At 38.9% G+C, this 25,134-nt stretch overlaps 1 protein-coding gene across 2 annotated transcripts in view; it reads right to left on the minus strand.

The window, feature by feature from the left end:
• The window catches only part of BACH2 (BTB and CNC homology 1, basic leucine zipper transcription factor 2), a 253,260-nt gene that overhangs the window by 62,030 nt on the left and 166,096 nt on the right, over positions 1–25,134 (minus strand). For both annotated transcript variants that reach the window (XM_012638253.1, XM_012638252.1), the window contains one exon: positions 10,330–10,584. In XM_012638253.1, coding sequence (XP_012493707.1) covers positions 10,330–10,572 — 243 coding nt within the window. In that variant the 5' untranslated portion in view covers positions 10,573–10,584. The remainder of the gene's footprint in view (positions 1–10,329; positions 10,585–25,134) is intronic.

A 25,134-nucleotide genomic window follows, 5' to 3' on the forward strand; every position in this document is an offset into this window, starting at 1 on the left:
CAAAGCAAGACCACATAACATAAAAAGACTCTAAAAAAAAAAAAAAAAAGAAAAAAAGAAATCAATAGAAAAATGATGGCTGAGAAATAAAGAATCAGGAAAAAGTGAGTAGCAATGACCTTTATAATACTGTCCTTTATAAAACAGAAGATGAAATGAAATGTTAATAGTTATTACTTGAACAAGCTGGAGGCCTATAATGGTGACCTTCTGTATCCTTCCTTTGATTTTCTTCTAAATCCAGGAATCTTTCATTGGCTAAATCCCAGCACTTTTTTCACCTCCGGGCCAACTTTTTGGCTTACTTGGGAACAGCTGCCAGTATTTCTCTTTGCTGCCAGTCAGTCAAAAAATGTGTTCATGTTGGAGGCCTGGCTCCATCCCACCCAGGGTGCTGGATGCAGTAACTTTTTTACAAACAGCGGTTGCCAGGCTGCACAAGAAAGTCCATCTCAGACAGTAAAGCTCATTGCATCACTAGCTAGCTTGGAGATGGTGCCAATGTCAGTTAGAGAGGCTGTCAACATATTTTAGGAATATGGCAAAGTGATGAATTTTACTACGTGTACCAAGTTAATGGGAAAAAAAAGAACACTTCCAAAATATTAGGAAACCGGAGGTTTAAATCCTCAAAGCAAAAACAAGCTAACCCTTTATTTAGCCCGTGATTTGGTTAAGAATCAAAGCAAACAAGAATATAAATATAAAGGTATTAACTGATTTGTATCCACAATTTTATTCTACTTTCTTTGTGCTTCTAAGAACAACCTTTTTTTTTAACTGACAATCATGCATCACTCCAATGCCTGGGTAGGATCCATTTTATTAAAAAATTCCTGAATCAGTTTCCTGGCTTACAGCTTATCCAACCAAGATTCCAGGTGTTCTCACCATAAGAAGGGCCTCTTTCAAAATCTGTCTGTTTTTATAACTGCACACCCACCAGAAATGTCGTGAACACCCCGACAATAGAGCTGAAACCTGAAGAAGTTTGGTGACTTTCCAAGTTTTTGAATGGAATGCGAATGCATTAAGATTATTAGGTAACTTTATTGATATCCTCAAATTTGTGCCAAATATGAAAGCTGCCAAAGAAAAGACAGAACAAAAACTGACTCTTGGATTCCAACTCTTGAGTATTTTGGTGTGGGAACTGTATTTTCTTGTAACTTGCTTAAAAACACACCGTGCTTTCACCGTTTAATTGCAATCTCAGTTTTCAGGAAGCAAAAAGAAATGAGATACATCATCGATGTTTCTCTTCCGCTCGGCTTTCAGCCTAAATGGTCCTGCACATTTATTGGCAAAGTAGGACAGGTAATAACAGTGAACAAGAAACCTATTCTAAGAAGTACTGGCTCAAGTGAAGTACCACTACATCATGAGTGACTCAACCATCTACTCAAGAGTGATTACTCTGCAAGGATGAAGCCATGCTAATTGGACAATGGCTTGCTGCCAGCTCATGTTGGCGTGACCTACAATTTCCCTGGCTGACAGCCATTATGTCTCTTTATCAAAACTTTTTTTTGCCGGGGGGGGGAATGTAATCTAGATGGGAAGCGGAAATAATTTTTTTTTTTGGAAATAATTTTTAAAACTTTCCCAAGTATTATTTAACTTATCACAATTAAAAATTCAATTAAGTACTCCGTTAAAGGCCCAGGTTCTATGATTAACTATGACAAAATAATAGTTATGATTGTTGATCAAGTGAGGAACTTTATAGCTGTGAACTTTGTCTTTAAAGCTATTATTAATTTTAATTGAAATAGCTAAAAGGCTCCATAATAGGAGAAAGAGAGAAATGTAAGGGACATTTTGTTCATATACGGAGAAGAGTTTTAAAATGAATAGTTACACTGGTAACTAATATTAGAAAATTTAATGCAAACGACTTTACTGTCAAAAGCTTTTAAGTATATAAATACACTTAAATATGTTGATTATTGTGGTCATCATATATCAGCTAGGGATAAATAAGTATAGTGAAAAGAAACCTCAAAACTGGCTTTGAAATCAGGTCACTTAAAAATAATTTTTAGATATGTCTTAGGTTTTTGTCTACTCAACTCCTACTACCATGCCAAAAGAGGAATGCATTTCTGCATAAGTTTCTTTAAATAGGACTTACTGGCCTCAGGATTTAAAAAATGTAAGAGGTTTGGAAACAGCGTATGTGTGTCTCAGTTTTAAAATTAGCTATTGCTGTGGCTATTTTCACCCTAGATTTCCCTCCCTCTGTATCAGCATCATCCCGCAGCCTCCAGAGACGGAATCACAATAGTATTAGCTCCCCTTTTCAGGGCTTTGCTTTGTTGCACCCCCATCTGAGACGGAGGCCCAGATTTCAGGGCTGGAAGTCACCTTTGCGTTACTATAAATAAGTTCTGCCTTTAGGCGTTTCAAAATTATCAGCATGGTTCTAGGGCTTGAAAATTTCTTACTTGCCAGCAAGTAGTTACCTGGAATATTTTGACTTCTTTTTATTTATTTGCTTCTTTTTTCATCTGCTGCCAAGTCTCACTAATGCAACTTGGAAAATTGCACCACAGCTTTTAATGAGGATTCTGAGGTAAGAGCCATTTCATCAGAGAAGACTGTTCTTTCCTTTTATGGGAATAATAACACCTACTGTTTCTATAACACCATCCTTCCAAGAAGTTTAACATATTGCATTTCATTAAACTGAACAGCACCCCTGCAAGTCAAGCTAGTAACTAGCATCATTACTCCCTGCATACTCATATTGAAATTGAGGTCATTAAATGTAAAATAATTGTCTCAAAATCCTAAAACCCCCTGAAATGGTTAAAGAGCCACGATCTGTATCTTCTACAGTCTGCCTGTGTTCTAGGTTATCAAATAGCCCAGTGGTCCTACAGCTCTTTAATTGTCATCTCCTGGGAATGCCTGCTAAGACTCTTTCTGAAAAGGCAGGCAGTAGTCAAAACAAGGGGTACAAGAATTGAGCTTGCTCCTGTGGAGTCCTGTGGTTCTCTTTTCCTGGCCAGTCTGCCTCCCATCTTCACGGCCTTTTCCTACCTCTTAATCCAAACATCTCTCCTCTCTTCCTGATCAGCAGGATCTCTTCTCTCTCCCTCCAGATGGAAGCTAGCAAAGTTCAAGGACCATAAACTTCTAACACAGGATGGGACCTCAGAGATCCTCTAGTCCAACTCCATTGTTTTCAGATAAGGGTTCCCCTTGCTAAGTTGAGTCTGTGCATTTGGGCAGTAGATCCCATCCTCTCTTGTGTACTCAAGGACATGCATTCAGCAGTTGGACTTGTGTCTCCTGTATCATCAAGTTTCCCTTTTCTTTTGGAACTTTCCCATCAGCCAGGGATTAGTCAGGATAGGTCAGGCTCTGCTGGGGTAACAGATAAAACATCAAATCTTAATGGTTTAACAAAAGTTTATTTCTCATTCACATCAGAGTCTGCTGGCTCTCTTTACTGGCTCTCCTCTGGTGGTGACTCAGAGGTCAGGGCTTCAGCTGTGTCATCTTGGAGTTCCTGGACACCAAAAGGTGTCTAAATGGATGGGAAAGAGCATAAAGAACTCGTATGTACTTTTAACTGCCTCAGCCAGAAGTGCCACATTACTTCCCCTGCCATTTCATTGGCCACATCTAGTCACATGACCTCCCTAGCACAAATTTAATCCTTCCATCCATCTAGGAAAGAGGAAAACTGGGTGTGGCTGAGCACTGGGAATCTTCACCACAGAGTGCAAACATTCCGGAATTCCTTCCCAGGAAAAACCAAATGAAACCTGTTTTGACACCATTTCCCTATAGCTACTGCTTCCTTTAATGCAAAAGGCCTCAAAAACAGCCTACAATAGCTTTCTCCAATTCTAAAACAATCAAATTCGTGTTTGCTCCTATTACTCACCCAAAAGTGCTCAATGAAATCACAGACAGCCTCCAAATTGCTGGATGATCAATTTTCAGCCTTCTTCTTATCTGACTCTCAGCATTATTTGACATAATTGATTGCTCTCTCCTTGAAATATTTTCTTTACCTTGCTTATAGCATACTATTTTTTCTGCTTTTCTTCCTGCCTCAATGGATACTCTTTCTTGGTCTACCCTGCTGGCTCTTCTTCATCTCCCTGACCTCTTAATTCTGGAAAGCCCAAGGCTCAGTCCTGTGACCTCTTTTCTGTCTAAGCTCACTCCCTTGGTGATGGATGTATCCCGTCTTATGGCTTTGAATATTCCTAATATTCTGGTATTAAAACTTCTATCTCCAGGCTAGACTCTTCCCATGAATTTTGGCCATGTATAATCCAACTGTGTACTAGACATCTCTATTTAGATGTGAGTAGGCATCTCAAACTTAATATATATGAAACAGAACTCCCAGTCCTGCCCCCACCCCCAAATCTACTCCTCCAGTCTTCCCAATCTCAGTTAATGGCAACTCCATACTTCCAACAGCCCAGGCCCCAAACGTTGGCATTATCTGTACCTCCTTTCTCTCTTTCACCATATATCCAACCTATAAGAAACCTCATAAGCTCTACCTTTAATATATCACTCAAATCTGACACTGATCACTACCTTCACTGCTATCGCTCTGGTCTGGGCCACCATGGCGCACCTGGGTTATTGCCTCAGCCTCTGACATGTTCTCCCTGGTCCTGTCCTTGCTCTCTTTCAATCATTTTTCACATCATAGTCAACAGGATCTCCTTCAAAACCTTCCAGTGGCCCCCTAGCTCATTCCAAGTAAAAGTTGAGTGTCTAACGAGGCGCAGTTCAGCCCTGTCACGTGACTCATCTCCTCCCGCTTTGCCCTTGCTCACTCTGTTCCTGTGTGTCTGCTGCTGCCTCTGGGCCTTTTCCTTGCTATTCCTCTGCTGGCTCCCTCTCACCCCAGAAGTCAACATGGCTGGCTCACTCACCTCCTTCAGGCTTCTCAAGTCATTCCCTCAAACAGGCTTTTCTTGACCACCCTATTAAAAATTGCAATACCCATACCCTGACAGTCCCAAACTCCCTTCTCTGTTTTATTTTCCCCAATGGCACCTAATGAAGTACCTTTGATATTTATTAATTTTCTCTCTTTCCTCCCTCTCCCCACTGGAATGTAAGCTGGGCTCTCCTAGCACTGTGCCTCCTGGTACACAGCAGGACCTTGGTAAATATTTGTTAAATGAATGAATAAATGAGTGAGAAAACTGCAGTCCAAAGATGTTGACTGGTTTGCTCAAGACCTCACACGCAGCTGGTATCAAGGCCCAGAATATGGTTCCCAGTCCCCACGGCTGACGCACCTCAGCTTTTAAAATCAGCCTATTGCTCTTCTTCAGGCAGAGTAGTGGTGTCTCCTTCAGAGCTTTGTTCAGGTGAGGCCAAAGGGCAGGCTCTGTGCTCTGGGGGAGGTGACTGCTTTGCCCTTCTCATCCTGGTCATGCCACTGCCCAAAAACTTCCCTCTATTTCCCACCAAACCTGCACCCGCCCCTACAGTCGCACTCAGGCTCAGAGTGCCGTTAGCATCTTGCGCTGCGGCGTTATGTACTTCCTGTGGTATTGCATACTGAAAGGACTATCCAAAGATAGTGATGATGACTGCCTTATTGCTTCCTTAAAAGAATGAACCCAAACCATCCCAGAAACATTAACAGCTTTCGTATCTTCTAAAAACTTCCAGACAAGAAGATTCCGTAATTTCCTTGTTGGCATCTGTGCTTGGCAGTACTTTATTGCACCCTGTGGTTAAGACTTAACGACAAATGCCTTTTCTTTAGAATCCTTCTGGGTCAGCTTTCCTTCTTGTTTAGCGCTGAAAAGTGAGATTTGCCCCAAAATGTTGAGAGAGGGAGAGGATACAAAAGATAGAGAGTGTAAAGCAGCGGAAGTCTGAAATACACTTATACCTAAAAAATATAAGGTCCACCTGCAAGGGCCATACTTACTCCCACTCTATAGCCAATTGTCTGCACAAACCCTTCCTCTTCTCAAGAGGGTGAAAGGACACAGGAAACAAGCCAAAGAAGGGTGGTGAGACTTTGGCAACAGCCTCCTGACAGCGGCTCTCCCCCTGGCGTTCTGCGAGGAGCCAAGCAGCCTCATGAGAATGGGGCTGATGCACAAATCACTGTGGGCTGCACATCTTCTAAGGAAGCACGTCCCATTCCTGCCCTCTGTCCTCGACACACTGTAAGACTGAAGTTCACAATCATGATGTCACTTCCAACATGGCTGGCATCCAGCCAGCCATGGTCTCCATGACGACAGCATGGAGGTGTTTGCTGAGCCATCTTTAATCCTAATGAGCAGTGGAAGAGCGGCCCTGCAGTGCTTGGTGTATCAACCACTTTCTCTTTATCTCTTAGCACAAAACATATTTACTAATTATAAATTAAATGATCTGTTTTACTATGTAATGGAAGTACTAAGTACAATGGCTTATCTCCTACTATTTGCTGACACACATATCTGGGTGGGTGTTTTATAATTTTTATTTCAACATATTAGGGGGTACAAGTATTCTTGTTACATGGATGAACTGTATTAACGTAACGCTGAAGTCAGGGCTTTTAGTGTGCCCGTCACCAGAATAGTGTACACCGTACCCAATAGGTAAGTTTTTATCCCTCCTTCCCTTCTTGGTTTCCAATGTCTTTTATATCCCTTTGTGCCTGTGTGTACCCATTGTGTGCACCCATTGTTTAGCTCCCACTTATCAGTGAGAACATGTGGTGTTTGTTTTTCCCTTCCTGAGATACTTCACTTAGGATAATGGTCTCCAGTTCCATCCAAGTTGCTGCAAATGAAATTATTTCATTCCTTCTTATGGCTGAGTAGTACTCCATAGTGTATATATACTGGGTGTGTTTTTCAATGGAGAGCCAATATTCAAGTCCTAAAAATCCTAGGGACTGTCATTCTATTTTAGAAAAGAAAAAGCAAGACGATTCAATTATTCCCTGATTTCTAGAAGGAGGCCTCTATTTTCTGCCTCTTCTCCTTTCAGTTTTTTTGCTGGCTCTGGGAGTGGCTCTAATTTGTTGGTAATGGCATTGCCCATCAGGTGTCAGGATTCTGGGGTAGCTGCATGACTGGACAGTAGCTGGAGGCAAGATCTGGGTTTGGCCTCTAGTGACTGAGAAGGGGGAAGGAGGGGCAGCCGTTTGCATTTGGAAGCTTCCCGGTCCAAGGAGGAGCTCTCACACCTGGTCATTCTGGCCGCTGAGAAGCACAGTGGTTGGTCATGGCTGCCAGGGGAGTATAGATGGGCCAAGTGTGAACAGAGGTGGGGCGGGACCAGAAATTGATTTGAATTCAGTGACAGGATTATGATGAGGTTTAAAGATTTCTAAGGAGCTAATCTAATGCTCTTCCTTACATCCTATGGATGAAATGCCAATAAGTTCCAGGCAGCTACTTTCCAAGGCGGTGTTTGGAATGTTTGCTTATTTACCACTTGATTCAAATTCTATGAAATCCTCCACTGAGCTAAGTGTGACAATTACCACTGAGCCTGCAGGGACATTTTAGTGTGCACACAGCAAGCAGAGGAAGACAATGCCCAGCGCAGGGGGCCACAGGCAGGTGCAGAGGGGGAGGGCTCTTCAACGGAGGCCTCAGAAACAATGACAGATCCACAAAGGAGAATGCCACTGGGGCCGGCTTGCATGCTCCATCAAGATGCGTGGCGCTGGATCACTGACGGTACGGATTCACGTTTCATGGGGGGAAAAGTGTCTATTCTATCTGAAGATTTCAGGTACATGAGCAACCAGAATGTTTTAAGGATTTGGAGGATGCAGATGATGTAGGGAGAACAATCACCTTACAGGGCTAGGAATAAAGAGAGTCAGGCTACAGCAGATTCTCACTTGAATACAATCAGAAAGGTCAAACAGTAGATTTTTGTGTGATATCTGTACAGTGTGTCTCTTTTTTAAAAAGCACCCAATGCCATGGAAATAAGCAATTATCAGGGATTTGATCTAAAAAGACACTTTAAGATTATGTCATATACATGTATATGCTGGTTTCCTTTACTGCCTTGGTATTGTAGTTTGATAAATAATTCAAGGACTTCAGAATTTTAGGGGTTTTTACAGGTAAGAACTGAGGGTGAGAGCTTAAGTGACTAGGCCAGGATCCCAGTGCTAAACTGGGGGCTGTTGGGGCTTAGGGCACATGGTTCAGGGAGTCTCAAGATGGGGCCAACAGAGTCAATGAAGAGAGACTAAATTACATGAAGTATGATTTTCATTTGTAAATGTATTTTAATATAACTTAATTTTTTGAAAACCAGAAAAAAATATATAAATGGTTCTCAAATAGATATCAGATAATACATTGACTGTAAGCCTCGCCTCCTTCTCCAAGACCATTCTGGATAACTGAAGTTTCCCCAATATTTCCAGAGAATTTGAGAGTTTCAGTAAGTAAGAAAGGCATTCTTGCTGCCCATCTAGAGAAGAAAGGGCCTTGTGTTTGGCAAATGACTACCATAGACTAGGCACTGTGCTGAGAACTTTTGTATTTATCATCTCATCTAATGGTCACGGCCACCTGACTGGTTAAGCAGCTGCCATCAGTGCAGACGAGGACAATCCAGCTGAGGATCCCCGGCCACACCACAGCTGCTATTCCTCGGCCTTCCCACGTTGCTTGGTACGTGATGCTCTGCGCCCCATCCCAGCCCCAGCTATGCCATCTGCAAGTGATCTGTCCTTTTGCTTCCATGTTGGGGTCTGTCTGTCTCCTTGCCAGTGGTATGAGGAAAGGTAATGGAGCATTCTATGGCAAGGACGTAAGAAGGGTACTAATGTGAAAATGCTGAGTACTTACCCAGTCCTCACGTTTGTAATGGGCTGCTCTCCCGCTCAGCTGGGCTAACACCAGGTGTTGCCTGACAAGGGGCGGGTGTCTGATGACCCCCTTCACTTCCCATACCTTGTCTGCCTATTTTTTATGCTGAATTTGGGTGTCTTTCTATGGTGCAGGTGCTGACCCCTTCACTTCCTGCTGTCTTATATACAACCTGCTTTACTCACATTATTTGCCAGGCCTCTGAAGGCATCTGGGGTGGTGACCCCTGGGATTTAATGCTAGTTGTAATCATGAGCACCTCACATCTGGGGATAAGGTCTTCAGTTTCTCCTAAGATTGCTATGAAGGGCTGCTCAGTAGAACACTGCACAAATTGGGGTCTATTCGTAAAATCTATCCATGTGAGTTGTACTCCTGGGAATTGTGCAGTACACAGCTTGCACAACTGTTGGTGGTACATAGGGAATGAGTCTGTCCTGAACGCAAAGCATTATCCTTAGTTCTATGAATATGAAGGGAAGTCAGGAGGGAGGACTGCTTGAGGCCAGAAGTTCGAGAGCAGCCTGGGCAATAGTGAGACCCCATGTCTATAAAAAAAAAAAAGTAAAAAAATTATCTGGGCATGGTGATGCGTGCCTATAGTCCCAGCTACTTGGGAGGCTGAAGCAGGAGGATCACTGGAGCCCAGGAGTTTGAGATTGCAGTGAGCTATGATCTTGCCACTGTACTCTAGCCTGGGCAATAGAGCAAGATCCTGTCTCAAAAAAAAAAAGGAAGAAAGAAAATGAAGGGAAGTCAGGATGTTGGAAGAAGAGGAATTGTATATATAACTCAAATGGTAACCAGTTTCATGGTTTTCTATTGTGAAGCCCATCTTTTGAATTCTTTAGCTCGAACTACCCAATCAAATGTCATCTCTGGACAGAGCAGGTCCAGCTACTGGTATATCCCCAAAATACCAAAATGACTGGACTCACTGAAGTAATTAAGAAACCGGAGTAGAGTATTTTCAACAATGGTGAGAAAAACAAGTTTACACTTCTTAGAATCTTACTGTGCTAATGGTGAAAATAACTGGTTGCATTTATGTTTCCCCCAAGCAAGGACGGTGCTGTGAATGCTTTCATTCTCTTACTCTCAGGGAAATCTGTAATCCTTAAACCATCTGAAAGAGAGATCACAGCAGTGATTTAGATCCCACACCAAGGACCGTACCAAACTTAGGCTGAACTACTCAAAACCTGAAGTGTAAGTGAACTATAAACTACAAGATACTGAGCCACAGGTGAGGTTCAGTTCCCTTAAAGAAAGATGCACTGTTCCTATTCCGTGCCTCTGAGACTTTTAAGTGTACCAAACAGAAACCTGGCCATGCCACAAACCTAACGTGTGGGTGACTTGGGTATCAGCCCCTGAGTGGGGATGTGTACACGGAACGGTGTGCCTTCTAGCTCCTGCTCAGCTAGTTTTTTATAAGTCAGTGAATGTCCATTAACAACCACACAAACAAACCAAATTACTGTACCTCCTCAGGCAAGCTGACCACCAAGTCATTTTTTGTCTGTCCGACCAGCGCCTGCCAGAAGTATTCACTGCACGCGGCCAGCACAGCCCGGTGGGCCCGGAACTCCTTCCTCTCCACGATCAAAGTCACGTCACAGAGAATGTCCTTTTTCCGCTGGTCATTGAGGCCCAGGAGGATGTTGGTGCAGTGGACTGTGGACTCATACACATACATGGGGGAGTCAGGCTTCTCATCCACAGACATGCCGTTCACACCCTAAAGGAAAGAAAGAAAGAAAGAAAAAGGCTGAGTCACTGGGGCTATAGAGTCAGAAACGGAAGGTGAGAAAGAACATCATGATTCATGTGTCACACTGCCATGAGCCCGCAGAAGGGAGCAGGACTGACACTCGGCACACTCATGCTCGGTTAGCACAATGAGCTCAGAAAACGTATCTGGAAAGTCAAGTTCTATAGCTGACTTTTATCCTTTCCACTTACTGCATTCTTTTACCGCATGGTAACAAAGCCAGCTCTTTTAATGGAACACTTAAAACATTCAAAACACATACGCACTTTAAAACTTGGTAGTTTTGATTTTGTTAGGAGACTGAAAAGGAACTTTCACATATAAATAGTCTCAATGCAAGTACTAATTGAAATTTGTGTAAAGAGGAAATGAATCATTTTGAAGTATTTGTAAATCTGTCTTAATGAAGTACATGTAAGTTCCTAAGTTGAAATTTGGCAAAGATGCCAAGTAGAGTACATATCTAATCACAATGCATAATTTAACAAGTGAACCAAACTGTATGCACACTGAAGAGCAGATACTGTCAGCTATTGCATCTGCCCTCTGCCACTTCAAGACAAAGCACAACCAACAGGCTCTTAGAAAGATGTGGAAATATGCTGTCATTATCCCAGCAGACCTGATGTATATCCTCTTTAAGGAAACACAATATATCACAATAGGAGTCACGAAAAAAGATGTGTTTGACCATGAAAATTTCTTTCACAAAAGGGTTTTATGCTTTAAAAAGTATTCATTGAGATATTTTAAAATATAGTACCTGTAATTAATTTACATATTTTTCCCCCCTGTAATGTTTACCGCTAGTATGAATTCCAGTAGTCTTATTTTCTTTTTGGCTTTATTCTTATTTTTTTAAAACAGCTTTTACATATAATAAACTGCACACATTTATAGTGTGCAATTTGATGTTTTGACATATGCATGCAACTGTGAAACCATCATCACAATCACGACAGTGAATACATCCATCGGCACCAAAAGTCTCCTTAAGCCCTTTAATAGTACCTCCCTGTGCCTCTCCCCACCCCCCAGGACCACTGATCAGCTTTCTGACATGATATATTATTAAATAGTTTGCATTTCCTAGAGTTTTATACAAATGGAATCAGATGTTACATATTCTTTTTTGTCTGGCTTCGTTTACTCAGCATAATTGTTTTGTCATTGATCAATGTTGCTGCGTGTATTAAAAGTTTGTTCCTTTATTGCTGAGTAGCATTCTATTGTATGGATATAGCTCACTTTTTTACCCATTAATTTATTGGTGGATATTTGGGTGGTTTCCAGTTTTGGGCTGTTACAAATAAAGATATGAACATTAGTGTATAAGGCTTTGTATGAACATACGCTTTCATTTCTCTTGGGTAAATATCTATGAATAGAATGGATGGATCATATGGTATGTTTAACTTTTTAAGAAGCTGCCACTGTTTTCTAAAGTGGTTGTACCATTTTACATTTCTACCAGCAGTGTATGAGAGTTCCATTTCTTTCATATCCTCGCCAACATTTGATATGGTCAGTCTTTCTAATTTTGGACATTCTAATAAGCATACTGTAATAACTCTTCATGGTTTTAAAATTGTTTTCTCTAATGATTAAAGTTGTTGAGAATCTTTCATGTGCTTATTTGCCATCTGCATACCTTCTTTGGGGAAATGTCTATTTAGAGTCTTTGCCCATTTATAATTGGGATGTTTCCTTATTACTGAGTTTTGAGAATTCTCTGTATATTCTGAATAAAAGTCCTTTATCAGACATGTGATTTTTAAATGTATCCCCCCAGTCTGTAGTTGTCCTTTTATTCTCTTAATAGTATCTATCAAAGAGCAGAAAGTCTTCATTTGATAAAGTCTGATTTATCATTTTTTTGTTCTTTTATGGATCATGTTTTTGGTGTCCTACCTAAAAAACTCTTTGCTTAAGCCAAGGTCACAAAGATTTTCTTCTATATTTCCTATTAAAAGTTTTATTTTTTTAGTTCTTAACATTTAGGTTTATGACCCATTTTCAGTTAATTTTATCTATGTTACAAGGTATGAACTGTGGTTCTTTTTTTTCTTTGGCATATGAATGTTCAATTATTCCAGCACCATTGTTAAAAGGACTATCTTTCCTCTACTGAATTGCATTTGCACTTTTACTGAAAATCAATTGTTTATATACGTGTGGATCTATTTATAGACTCTTTTTCCATTTTTCTATTTGACAATCTTTATGCCATGTTCACAATGTTTTCATTTGCTCCTTTTCAGAGTTATTTTGATCCTTTGTATTTCCATATGTATTTTAAAATTAGCTTGCCAATTTCCACAAAATAGTGTGTTGGGATTTTTACTGGGATTGTACTAAATCTATTGATCAATTTAGGAAGAACCACCATCTTAACAATAATGAATCTTTTGACTCATGAACATAGTATCTTTATTTATTTAGGTCATCTTTAATTTTTCCCAGCAATGTTTTATAGTAGTCTATAGGTCTTGTACATCCTTTTTCAGATTTATACCTAAGTGTTAATATTTTTGATGCCATTGTAAATGGTATTTTGGGGGGATTTAAATACTGCAATGTATTTTTAAGGACTCTGTATATGATATTTCCAGTGGCAGATTTGTAAGATTTTTGATGCAAACTGTGTTGTTGTAGCAGAGGTCTGACAGGCAGGTGGACATCAAGTTCCTCACTGGGGTGTCACTGCCACACTTGCTTGAGAGAAAATGGAGCCCTGTCAACCAGAGAGCGGACCTGATCTTGGATCCAAGACATGGCCTCCACTAAGTACTGCATCAAAAAATATGGAATGCTTCATGAATTTGTGTGTTATCTTTGTGCAGGGGCAATGCTAATCTTCTCCGTATTGTTTCAATTTTAGCATATGTGCTGCTGAAGTGAGCACGGTATTGTTTTTTAATTTCAATTTCTGATTTTTCATTGCTAGTATATAATTATAAATGATTGCTGTGTATTAATCTTGTATTTGAAAACCTTGTTTAACTTATTAGTTGTCAGAGCCTTTTTTTGTTTTTGGATAGATTCCATAGAATTTTCTACATAGGATATTATGTTGTCTATGAATAAAGATATTTTGCTTCCTTTCAAATAAAGATGGTTTTAATGTCTTTTTCTTGCCTTACTGCATTGGCCAGAACCTCCATTACAAGTTGAACAGAGGTGGTGAGAGCAAACATCCTTGCCTTCCTGATGTTAGGAAGAAAGCATTTAGCCTTTCACCATTATGTATGATGTTAGCCAGAGGTATTTCATAGATGTTCCTATTGAGCTGAGGAAGTTTCTTTCTATTCCTAGTTTCTTGGGAGCTTTTTTTTTTTTTTTTTAAGTTTAAAAATTTTTTTTAAAAATCTGGAATGAATGTTCGATTTTTTTCAAATGTTTTTTTTTTTGCCTCTATTGAGATAATCGTGCAGTTTTTTCATTTTAGTTTGTTAATGTGGTAAATAACATTGATTGATTTTGGAATGTTGCATTTCTAGAATAAACTTTATTTGGTCATGATGTATTTGCCTTGTTACATGCTGTTGTATTCAATTTGCTAACATTTTGTTAAGAATTTTTGCATCTATGTTCATAAGGGATATCTGTTTTTAGTTTTCTTTTCTTATGATTTTTTTGGGGTGTTGTTTTAGAATAAGGGTAATGATGTTCTCACAAAACGAGTTGGAAATTTCTTCCTCTTTAATTTCCTAGAAGATTTTTTTTTTCTTCCTTATATATTGGTAGAATTTACCTGTGAAGCCTTCTAAACCAGGGGTTTTATTTAACTATATATTCAATTTAAAAACTGTAAAATCTATTGGCATAAAATTATACACAATATTTAAAAATTTTCCTTCCAATATCAGTAGAATCTGTACTGGTGTCACCTCTCACATTCTTGATATTAGAAATTTGTGCTTCTCTCTTTTTTACTCTGAACAGTATGGCTATAGGTTCAACAATTTTACTGATATTCTCAAAGAACTAGTTTTTGGTTAAGTTGATTTTCTTTATTGTTCTGTTTTCTGTTTCATTGATTGATGTTCTCGGTGTTATATCCTTTATTCTGCTTACTTTGGGCTTAATTTATTCTTTTTTCCCCCCAGTTTCCTAAGGTGAAGGTTGAGCTCATTAATCTGAGATCTTCTGTATTTTCCAATATGGGCATTAATGCTATAAATTTCACTCTAAGTGCTGATTTAACAGTATCTCACAAATTTTGAAATCTTGAATTTTAATTTTTACTCAACTCTTTGGAGTTCTTCCCTGATGCATAAGTTATTTATAAATGTGTTATTTAGTTTCCAAATATTTGGGGGAGTTTCCAGTTATCTTTTTGTTATCATTCTCTGAATGAATTCCATTGTGGTCAGAGAATAATGACTTTAATCCTTTAATCATATGACTTTAATCCTTTTAGATTCATGGAGACTTGTTTTATGTTTCAGAATATTATCTATCTTAGTAAATATTCCATATGCACTTTAAAAGAATATATATTCTGTTGTTGGCTGGAGTGTTTTGTAAATGTCAGTAAGTTTAAAGTGTATGATGTGTATTGTTCAAGTCTTCTATATCTTTTCTGATCGTCTGTCTATAGGTTCTACCATGTATTGAGACACTAAACTCTCTAACAATAATTATAGATCTGTCAGTTATTGTAATTCTATCCATTTTTGCTTTATGCAGTTTGAAAACCTATTATTAGATGCATATATATTTAGGATTTTATTTTCTCTTTAAGTATTCATTCCTTTATAACTATGAAATGATCTTTTAATTCCTGGAAATATTCTTTGCTCTGAAATCTACTTTGTCTGCTATTAATATAGCTACTCCATCTTTTTTTGAGTAATGTTAGCATGGTATAGTTTTTTTTATATTTATCCTTTAACCCATTGTCTTCATATTTAAAGTATCTTTCTGGTAGGCAGCATAAAACTGGGTCTTGCTTTTTAAAAAACTCTGAAAATCTCTGACTTTTAATTCTAGTGCTTAAACCATTCATATTTAATGTGATTATTGATCTGGATAGATTTAAATCTCCCATTTTGCTACTTACTTTCTATATGTCCCATCTATTCTTTATTTCCTTTTCCCTCATTCTCTGACTCCTTTTGTATTAACTGAGTATTTTAAAATTTTATTTATTTAATTTTTTACTTTTTTTAGGCTGGTCAATTGAAACAGTGAGAGTGGAGAAGGAACAAAGGAATCTGTAACTGGTTGTGATCAATTAGTTGTAAACACCACCGTACTCGGACCAACCATTAACTGAGTATTTTTTATGGTTCAATTTTATCTCCTTTATGTTGTTGTTTTATTGGTTGCTTTAGGATTTACAGTATGCTTCTTTAAGTCATCACAATCTATCGTCAAGTGATATTTTATCACTTCATGTAGAGTACAGGAACCCTACAATAGTATGTTTCCATTTTTTCCTTTCCTGGCCTTTGTACTATTGTTGTCATGTATTTTACCTAGACAAATGTTAAAAACCCCACACTGCATTGTTATTGTTTTTGTTTAAATAACAGTCAATTGACTTTTAAAGAGATTTAAATAATAAGAGAAAAAGTTATATATATATATATATATATATATATTCCTTCTGCCTGAAGGATTTCCTTTAATATTACTTGCAGTGCAGATATGCTAATGATGAATTCTTTCAGCTTTTCTCTGAAAAAGCCTGTTGCATTCGTTTTTGAAAATTATCTTTGCGGGGCATAAATTCTAGATTTACAGTTGTTTTCTTTTCCTTTCAGTACTTTGAAAAATATCATTCTACTGTCTTTTCAATTGCAGTGTTTCCAATAAAAAGTCTGTCATCCTTACCTTTGTTCTTCTGTATGTAATGCCTTTTTTCCCTCTGCTGCTTTTAAGATTTTTTTACATGTTTTGATCAATTAGATTATGATGTGCCCTGGTGTAGTTTTCTTCATGTTTCTTAAGCTTCTCGGATATGTGGGTTTATAGTTTTTATCAAATTTGGAAAACTTACAGCCATAATTTCTTCAAATATTTTTGTCAAATATTTTTTCTGTCTCCTCCCCTTTTCTCCACTGGGGAGCTCAGTTATATGCATATTGGATGACCTGAAGTTGTCCCATAGTCACAAATGCTCTGTACTTTATTTTCTTGTCTTTTCTTTCCTTTTCCCCTTTCCCTTTCTTTCTCTCCTTCCTTCCTTCCTTCTCTTCTTTCATTTCTCTTTCTACTCTTTTTTCTTTCTTTCTGTCTTCTTTTTTTTTGGCATTCTTCTTTTCTCTCTTATGTTTCACTTTGGATAGTTTCTATTGCTAGGCCATCGAGTTCACTAATCTTTTTTTATGCAATGTCTAATCTGCCATTCATCTTTTCTAGTGTAATTTTCATTCCAAACACTAGTTCTCATCTCTAAAAGTCCAATTTGGGTCTCTTTTTATATCTTCTATGTCTCTACTTAAGATGTTCAATGTTTCCTCTAACTTCTTGAACATCTGGAATACAGTTATAAATACTATTAAGATGTCCTTGTCTGTTAATTCTAACATTTGTAATTAGTTCTGTTTTTGGTTTTGAGATTGCTATTTCTCTTCATTGTGAGTTATATTTTAGTGCTTCTTTGCATGACTGGACACTTTTGATTGGATGCTAGACATTGTAAATTTTACTTTGTTAGATGCTGGATATTTTTGTGCTCCTATAAATAATCTTGAGCTTTGTTCTCAGACACAGTTGAGTTACTTAGAAGCTTGAGATTTGTTAGATGGGAAAAGAAGCATTAGTCTAGGGCTTATTATTCCCCACTACAGATTCAAGACACTCTGAGTACTCTACACTATGACCCCTGATATATGGGTTTTCTACCCTGGCTGGTAAGAAATGATGTTATTCCCAGTCCTCTGTAGCTCTGTGCTTCCTTTAATCATTTTGGGTGGTTCTCTCTCCATCTTTACATAGTTTCCTCAAATGCATGTGCTGATCAGTAATCTGCAGAATATTGAAGGGAAACCCTCTGCAGATCTCTGGAGTTCTCTCTCTGTGTAGCTCTCTCTTCTCCGCTACCCTGTTTCCTGAACTCTAGCCACTGTCATCTTTCCAGACTCTTAGCTTTGTCTCTTCAATTTAGGAGTCAGCCAGCATTTCTTGGTTCCTCCTTCCTGTGCCATGGCCTGCAAACTCTCTCAAAGCAGTATGCTGAGCTCAGCTTGTTTTTCTTCTCTTGGGGATTACTGTCCTTTGTTGCCTGGTGTCCAATGTCATGAAAGCCATTGCTTCATATATTTTATCTGTTTCTATAGTTGTTTCTGGTGGGAGGGTAAATTTAGTACCTGTTGGTCTATCTTGGCTAGAAGTAAAAGTCCTGGATTTATTCTTTAATTACTCTAAACATTTTACAAACAATAATTTATCACATTGCTAATCATATAGTATAAACTTGCTGTGCTATAAATAATGGTTTGTGACATCTAATTTCAAAAATATTTCTGCAAAGAATTATTAGTCCTTTGGTAGTCCAACAAAAGATAAAATATTTGTGAGGTTTGTTATCTGGAATCATTTTTAAGTGCAATCAGAATAGCATTTTAAATGACATAATTCAATTATAATGACCCTGAGCCATGGGGTAAGATTGAGTTCACCTGGCTTCTGTCTATGACTAGGAAACTGTTGCCAAATTTGTTATTATCTAGTAAGATGACAAATATTTTCTATTCTGGCTTCTCATTAGTCCTCCGTTTCCTTTGATTGTTTTCAGGATTTTCTTATTTCCCACATAGGGTCTCAATTCTGATTTACTTTCTCTATTCTTAGTCCTTAAATTATTATCTTAAATTATCTCCTATCACATCAGTTTTCTCAATTAGTCCCCAGAAATTTATTGAGTTAAAAAAATCGTAATAGCTTGCATGTATCAGGAAACACTTAAAAACCAGGTGGAATATTTAATGTTCTAGGACATGGATAGTGTGCTCAATTCATAAGAAGTAGGAGATTTATAAGAGACATCTCATTTTTCCAATTCATTTATGAGTAATATATATTAATGTAGCTACCCTGAGAAGCTTGTAATGAAGGGTACAAAGCCATAAATTCTTTAGTGAAACATGAAATGAAAGAAAATAAAAATAGAAATGAAAGTGAGGTACAGTGGAAAGAGGAGTAAACCAGGGGTCTGGGGCTTTTGGTTCAGCTCTGGCACTGACTAACTTTGTAGATTTGGACAAATTGCCTAACTTTCTCTGGGCCTGTGTTCATATTTGTAAAATGAAAAGCATAGACTAGAAGACCAACAGTGTACTTACAGATCTATAATTCTGTGAATCTAAGAGTCTATAAAAGAAATATAACTAATTGATCACAGGGAGTGGGATAATGTCATCTTAACTGAGAGAAACTAGCTTTCTTTGACCTTCTAACGATCATTTATGTACCCTGTTTTATTGTTGTTAACATTGCATGGCTTACCAAAACTGCCCCTGCAGAGCTGGTTACAGGGAATGGGGTGGACCATATACAAGGAAACTGAAGCCTTCTGGGAGAGAGGAAACTAGGATCCAAACCCCTGCTCTTTCTGGAATCTAAGACAGCTGGGGGTCTCAAGGAAAGGCTCCATATTCTGCTAATAGGGCAGGTTTGGGAAAATAAAGGAGATATGGCAATATATGTACCCCAAGTTATGAAGTAGGCTGTAATAGTCATTTACACATGAACATTTACCTTTTGGGCTAAACCACCCAAAGAGTTTTGGGAGATTTTGAAAAAGTATTTGTTCTTTTCATCGAACAGTGTAATCTGGAACCCATCATCCTCATGAAGCTGTTGCTAGACTTGAACCTGTCCAAGGATTTTCTTGCCTATATTACATTACTCCCGGATAATTCCTTTTCATGCCATGCCAGTACCAGTCTCTTCCCCTTGACCCTTACCCACCCTTCCTTGTTGGCTCTTCCTCAAGCACACATTTCTTCTTCCTTTAAAAGTAAGTCAGCCCTCCCCATCCTCCAATTATCACGGGTGCTGCTACGGTTTGAATGCTCATCCTCTCCAATATTCATGTTGAAACTTAATCCCCAACATAACAGTATTAAGAAGTGGGGCCTTTAAGAGGTGATTGGATTGATGGATTAACAGGTTATGGAAGGTGTGGGTTAGTTATCAAGAGAGTGGGTCTGTTATAAAAGCCAATTTGGCCATTTCTTCTGAGCTCCCTTGCCATGTGATGCGTATGCCAACTCAGGACTCCCAGAGTCCCCACCAGCATGGAGGCCCTCACCAGACGCGGCCCCTAGACCTTGAACTTCTGGCCTCCAGAACTGTAAGAAATAAATTTCTGTTCTTTATAAATTATCAAGTCTCAGGTATTCAGTTAAAGAAAAGGAACTAAGACAAATGCTCTTCTATGAATGTCCTCCAATTTGTCTGTTTTGGACTGACCAAGCCAAACTGAATTCTGCTTCTCCTTTGTCCCATTAAGTTTTTTTCACTTGCTTTACTAATATTAATGAAACAACATTTTTTTCCCCTAATGCAGCAAATCCTGAAGTCTGAAGCAGGACCCATGGGATCTAAGAATGAAATGGTTTATAGTGAGTAACAGAGCCCAGAATAGTATGTAGGAGTCTGACAGCCAGTCTTTATTCTAAGCATTAGACAATGTGTTAAAGTATGTAGACATTAGCTGAAATCAGATTGTAAGGAAGCTTTCCAAAGGTTCTGATTTGGGTTTTGGCTGGATCTCATTCTTCTTTTCGCAGGCCAAAAAAAAAAAAAAAAACTCAGCTGCACATGTACATAGACATATACCCCGATCATCTCATCATATGGTTCAGCAGTAAAAGTTAATTACTATTATTTTATCATAGTATGTTCATCCCTTCAAAAAGCTACACAGACCACAACTCTTATTACTCAAAGGTATAGTATTAATGAATGCAGACTTACTCATTAACTCACTCTTTCACTCTTCATTCATTATTGGGTCATATTCAGAAATTAAAATGTCTAACAGTTAGTTCTGCAGGTAAAAGTATAAATCAAAAAAGTGAAAAAAAATCCACAGTGGGAAATATGAAAAGCTGCAATTCACAAAAGTAGAATGTTAAGTTTTTCAGACAACCTGTCATGTCTAGAGTGCTTCAGATGAAAAGAAATGAATATGCCTTGCAGGTAATGAAAAAAACCAAATTATAAACCATTTCACTTGAAATTCCAACTACATTTCTCCCAGAAACAGTGCATTAAGTAAATACTTCTGTGAATCAAACACTAAATTATTTAGTAATTGCTGAGTAAATTTCTGCTATCAAACATGCTTTTTTAAAAAAAGTTATTTACCATAGAACTGTAAGGGTTGGTTCTCAGAAGTCTATAGACATTTTAGAGTGCATAGTGCTATTAAAATTACTTAGTTATTACTTTTGGATTGGAAACACTTTCTAACCACATCAAGACTCAAACTTCTTACTTAAAGTGCAAAGCAATCCAATTTCAGTATTTTCTAATGGAAAACTGCAGTGCTTGTCACTTAACGTCGCTAATGCCTTAGATAGCTAAAGTAAGGGCCCGACACGGAGCAGCTAAAATGTTTCATGTTCTTTATTTACTCAAACGCTCCATCTGCGTGCGTACTAGTTAGTGCCAAGGGAACTGAAATTTAAGGCTGTTGTTAGGAGGAAGCACTTGCAATTGTATCATCAAATCCTTAATAGCTCTGACTGGTTCTTGTACTTCAGTATAAACTTCCATTTTCCTTGACCTTTCAGGGGGGAAGTTCAATTTACTGACATAGTTTGTGACAATGGTTTTTCCTGCACAGCTGAAAAATATACTAAAAGTTTTTTAAGAAAGGGACGATCATAACAAGCCCTAATTTTTTGATAATTTTTTGTCACTTACTCTTTTAAACAGACCCAAAGAAAAAATGATGAAAACTTCCAAAATATGTGGTAATTAAGTAGCGACAACTACTAGCATGTTTAAATGTAAATTTCCTATGTTTAAATGTAAACTGCACGGAGAGATGGGGTCTGATAGAGAAGCTGAGCTGGAAGAAATATTAGAATGTTGGTAGCAGACTATCGATCTAAAGGCAATAAAGAATTAGAGATGTGTTACACAGCCACCAACCTGGAAAGAATGAGAAAGTTTGACAGTATCGAGTGTTTGTGAAAATGTAAAGCAACAGGAATTCCTGTCCTCTGATAGTTGGTTCAACCTCTTTGGCATTACCTAGCAAAGCTGAAGCTGTGCATAGACTACGACAGAGTAATTCCTTTCCTAGGTTATATCCTAGATTACTCCCACAGATCTGTAGCAGAAACTCTGTATGAGAGTGTTCATGGCAGCACTGCTCAGAATAACTCCCAAATGGAAACAACATCATGTCCGTCAGTAGCATGAATACAGTGAGGTATAGGCGTATATTCATATAATGGAATATAACAAAGCAAATTAGAGCTACATGCAGCATGGATGGATCTCACAAACCTAATGCTGAATACTGAGCTACAGAAGCAAGACACAAAATAATAATATATAATCTGATTCTATTTAGGTCAAGTTCAAAAATGGGCAACACTTAAACATCTAGGGATACATACTGCTACGGACTGAATGTGTCCCCTCAAAATTCGTATGTTGAAATCCTAACCCCCAGTGGTATTTGGAGGTGGGGCCTGTGGGAGGTGATTAGGTCACGAGGTGGCGCCCTCCTGAATGGGACTGGTGCCCTTATATAAGAGACCCCCCTGCCTTCCTCCTTGTGAGGACACAAGAAGAAGACGGTAGTCTGTATACCATGAAAAGTGTCCTTATCAAGAACCTGATCCTGCTGGTACCCTGATCTTGGACTTCCAGCCTCCAGAGTTGTGAAATAAAATGTCTGTTGTTTAAGCCACCCAATCTATGGTGCTTTGTTATAGCAGCCTGAACTGACTAGGACACCTACAAAGGTGGCAAAACTATAAGGAAAAGACTCAGAATAGAAGTTCTATTTAGGGGAAGGGAGCTGGTATTGGAAAGTGGCACTGAGGGGTCTCAGGGGTGCTGTCACATGTTCTCTTTCTTGACGTGGGTGACAGGTACACATGTGCTCACTTCATGTTAAATTACGTATTTGTTTTATGTACTTTTCTATATCTATGTTACTACACACACACATACCCCAGCTCCCCTAAAATTAAAGGTTGTAGGAAAGTGTTAACAACTCAAGTACTTACTGAGAGTCTGCCTTAGGTTCTGTGACTTAATCACAAAGGCACTAGGGTAGACTCTGGGTTTCAAATAAAAACATACACCGACACCTCACAGTCTACAATTTATGATCAGAAGTGTCCTTAATCAGATCTAACCAATTCCAAGTTGTAAGTTTTCAATAAGAATCTACAAAAATGGGCCGAATACAGGGGTGAGGCCTTCTGGGAGATGATGAGAAATCTGAGTCCAGGCTTTCACTTTGTAGCAAAAGTCTTTTCAAAGACCCTATGTTATGTCTTTTCTCTTGTTAAAACCAAATCACTTCATTCACCTCCATTTCCTTATCTATAAATGCAGAAATAAACTAGGTGACCTCCAAGCTATTTCTAGTTTTAATTTCTATGGTTCTATGATGTCATAGAAATTTTAGGAAAATCTTGAAACATGAGCTTCTCTGAGGTTCCTGAGAAGACTAGGAAGTTAGAGATGCTCAAAAAGAACACAACTGGCTGGAAGAACACAACTTTTGAGAGAGACGAAGGAGAGAGGGAGACCTACCCAATGACAGCATCAACTTTTCCCCCTTATAAACAGAGCCAACCCAAAGGAAGGATACATCAAAGGCCAATTTCACATCATAATGGAATAGAATGCCCATCAGTCCTGAACAACAGTTCAACACTTTGCTGTTTTCCCACCCCCAAAACAGTGCTCTACTGTGCAGGACAGGGTCTCTCCCAGCAGCTGTCTTAGATACGTGGCTATGGAATCGAGTGGGGTATCCATCCTCTCCTCCTGTCTGAATCTCCACCCAGCAATGTCAGGTGGGACAACACTGTTAAGGGGGCCGGGAGAGGGATACAGCTTGGATTTAACAATAACACGGCACACAAACTGTCATGTCAAAAAGGAGATGGAAGAATTAAATACTTTGAAATCAGTGGTGAGAGGCACCCCATGCCAGGCTGTCCAAGATGCATGATTACCGTTAGCGGTGGCTGGGTGATGGTGGGGGTATGGGTGTGGGCAAGGGAGGTGGGTGGAGTGGGGAGGAAGGGTGCAGCTGCGGATGGGCAGATTTGGATATGTACCCCCGTAATCATCTCCCCTGGTCTTCTTTTCCATATTTTGATGCTTGCTTTTTGGTTCTTTTTGTGGTAACACCCCGGCTAAGAGTTCAGCTAAAGCCCCTGTCTATTTTACTGGGATGGGTCATTTTCTACCCTTGGCAAGTTTTCTTTTTCAATATTTCACTTCCAGTTTGTCTCTGGCATCACTTCTTTGTGTCTACGTTCTCCATTTATATTCATTTCTCATACATCAATCTCTGCTTCCTATTAGCATTTGCTTCATGCCTATTAGGAGTTAGAGGACAGAGAAAAGTCATCTCTTTTCTGCATTTTTCTTTATCAGGGCATCTGTGTGAAATATTCTCTCCCAGTGTCCCCTTCCCTCCCCTTCCAGCCAGAGAAATATTACCCTAGAGTTTCATGCTGCTAATGCGAGAAGAAATTGTGAACAGTGATTAGGAGGCTAAATGAGGGTGGTGGAACCTATTTACTTCATTAAGGTTCCTTCAGGGAAAATGCGAGGACGGGAAACAGAGAGATAAGGGTTAATGTTAAAAGAATAACAGATCCATTTGACTCAGAGCAATCTTCAGTCTGCCTGGATTCTATCAGACACCCTTCTCCATGGGGAAATCATTACAGAGAAATGACATGCAAAGTGCGCCATAAAGCATCTGAGTCAAACCAGAGGGAGGATGACTCAACGGATCGTTTTACATTTTAATAGAAGGCACTGCAGATTCGTACCCAGTGCACGGTTCAGTGCGGGGCTCACAACTCCTCCCCAAAACCTCTTTGTCGGGTGGGAGGGGAGTTCCCAGAACCTGACATAAATTATTCTGTCTTAGAAAAGAACCAAGTCAAAACTCACAACAGAGAATCAAAGACTAAGAAAAGACAACAGATAGTCAAATGCAGAAAAGAGGGGAGACTGCAAGTCTGTCTAATTCCGACTTTAGCATTACCGTGAAACCTAAGACACAGCTTGAAAAACTGAGGTCAGTAACTAGTGGCCTTCAAATCTGCTAAAAGGTGGGGAGAAGAGGGAGAGCGTGAAGGGATGAGGAGTAGAGGGAGGGAGAGGAAAGACAGGAAAGAAGAGAACACCTAAGTGCTTCACTTAAATAATTGTGTTCCTTAAATTGGTTTCAAAAGATTTTACCATGATAATTAGTTAGAAGTTTACCCACCAGGCCAGTGACAATGCTGGGCTTGAGTTTCCATGTGAAGTCAAGAAACAATATTAGTAATGCCATTGTTC

The sequence above is a fragment of the Propithecus coquereli genome, unplaced genomic scaffold, assembly GCF_000956105.1.
Source record: "Propithecus coquereli isolate 6110/MARCELLA unplaced genomic scaffold, Pcoq_1.0 Scaffold127, whole genome shotgun sequence".
Taxonomy (NCBI): Eukaryota; Metazoa; Chordata; class Mammalia; order Primates; family Indriidae; genus Propithecus; species Propithecus coquereli.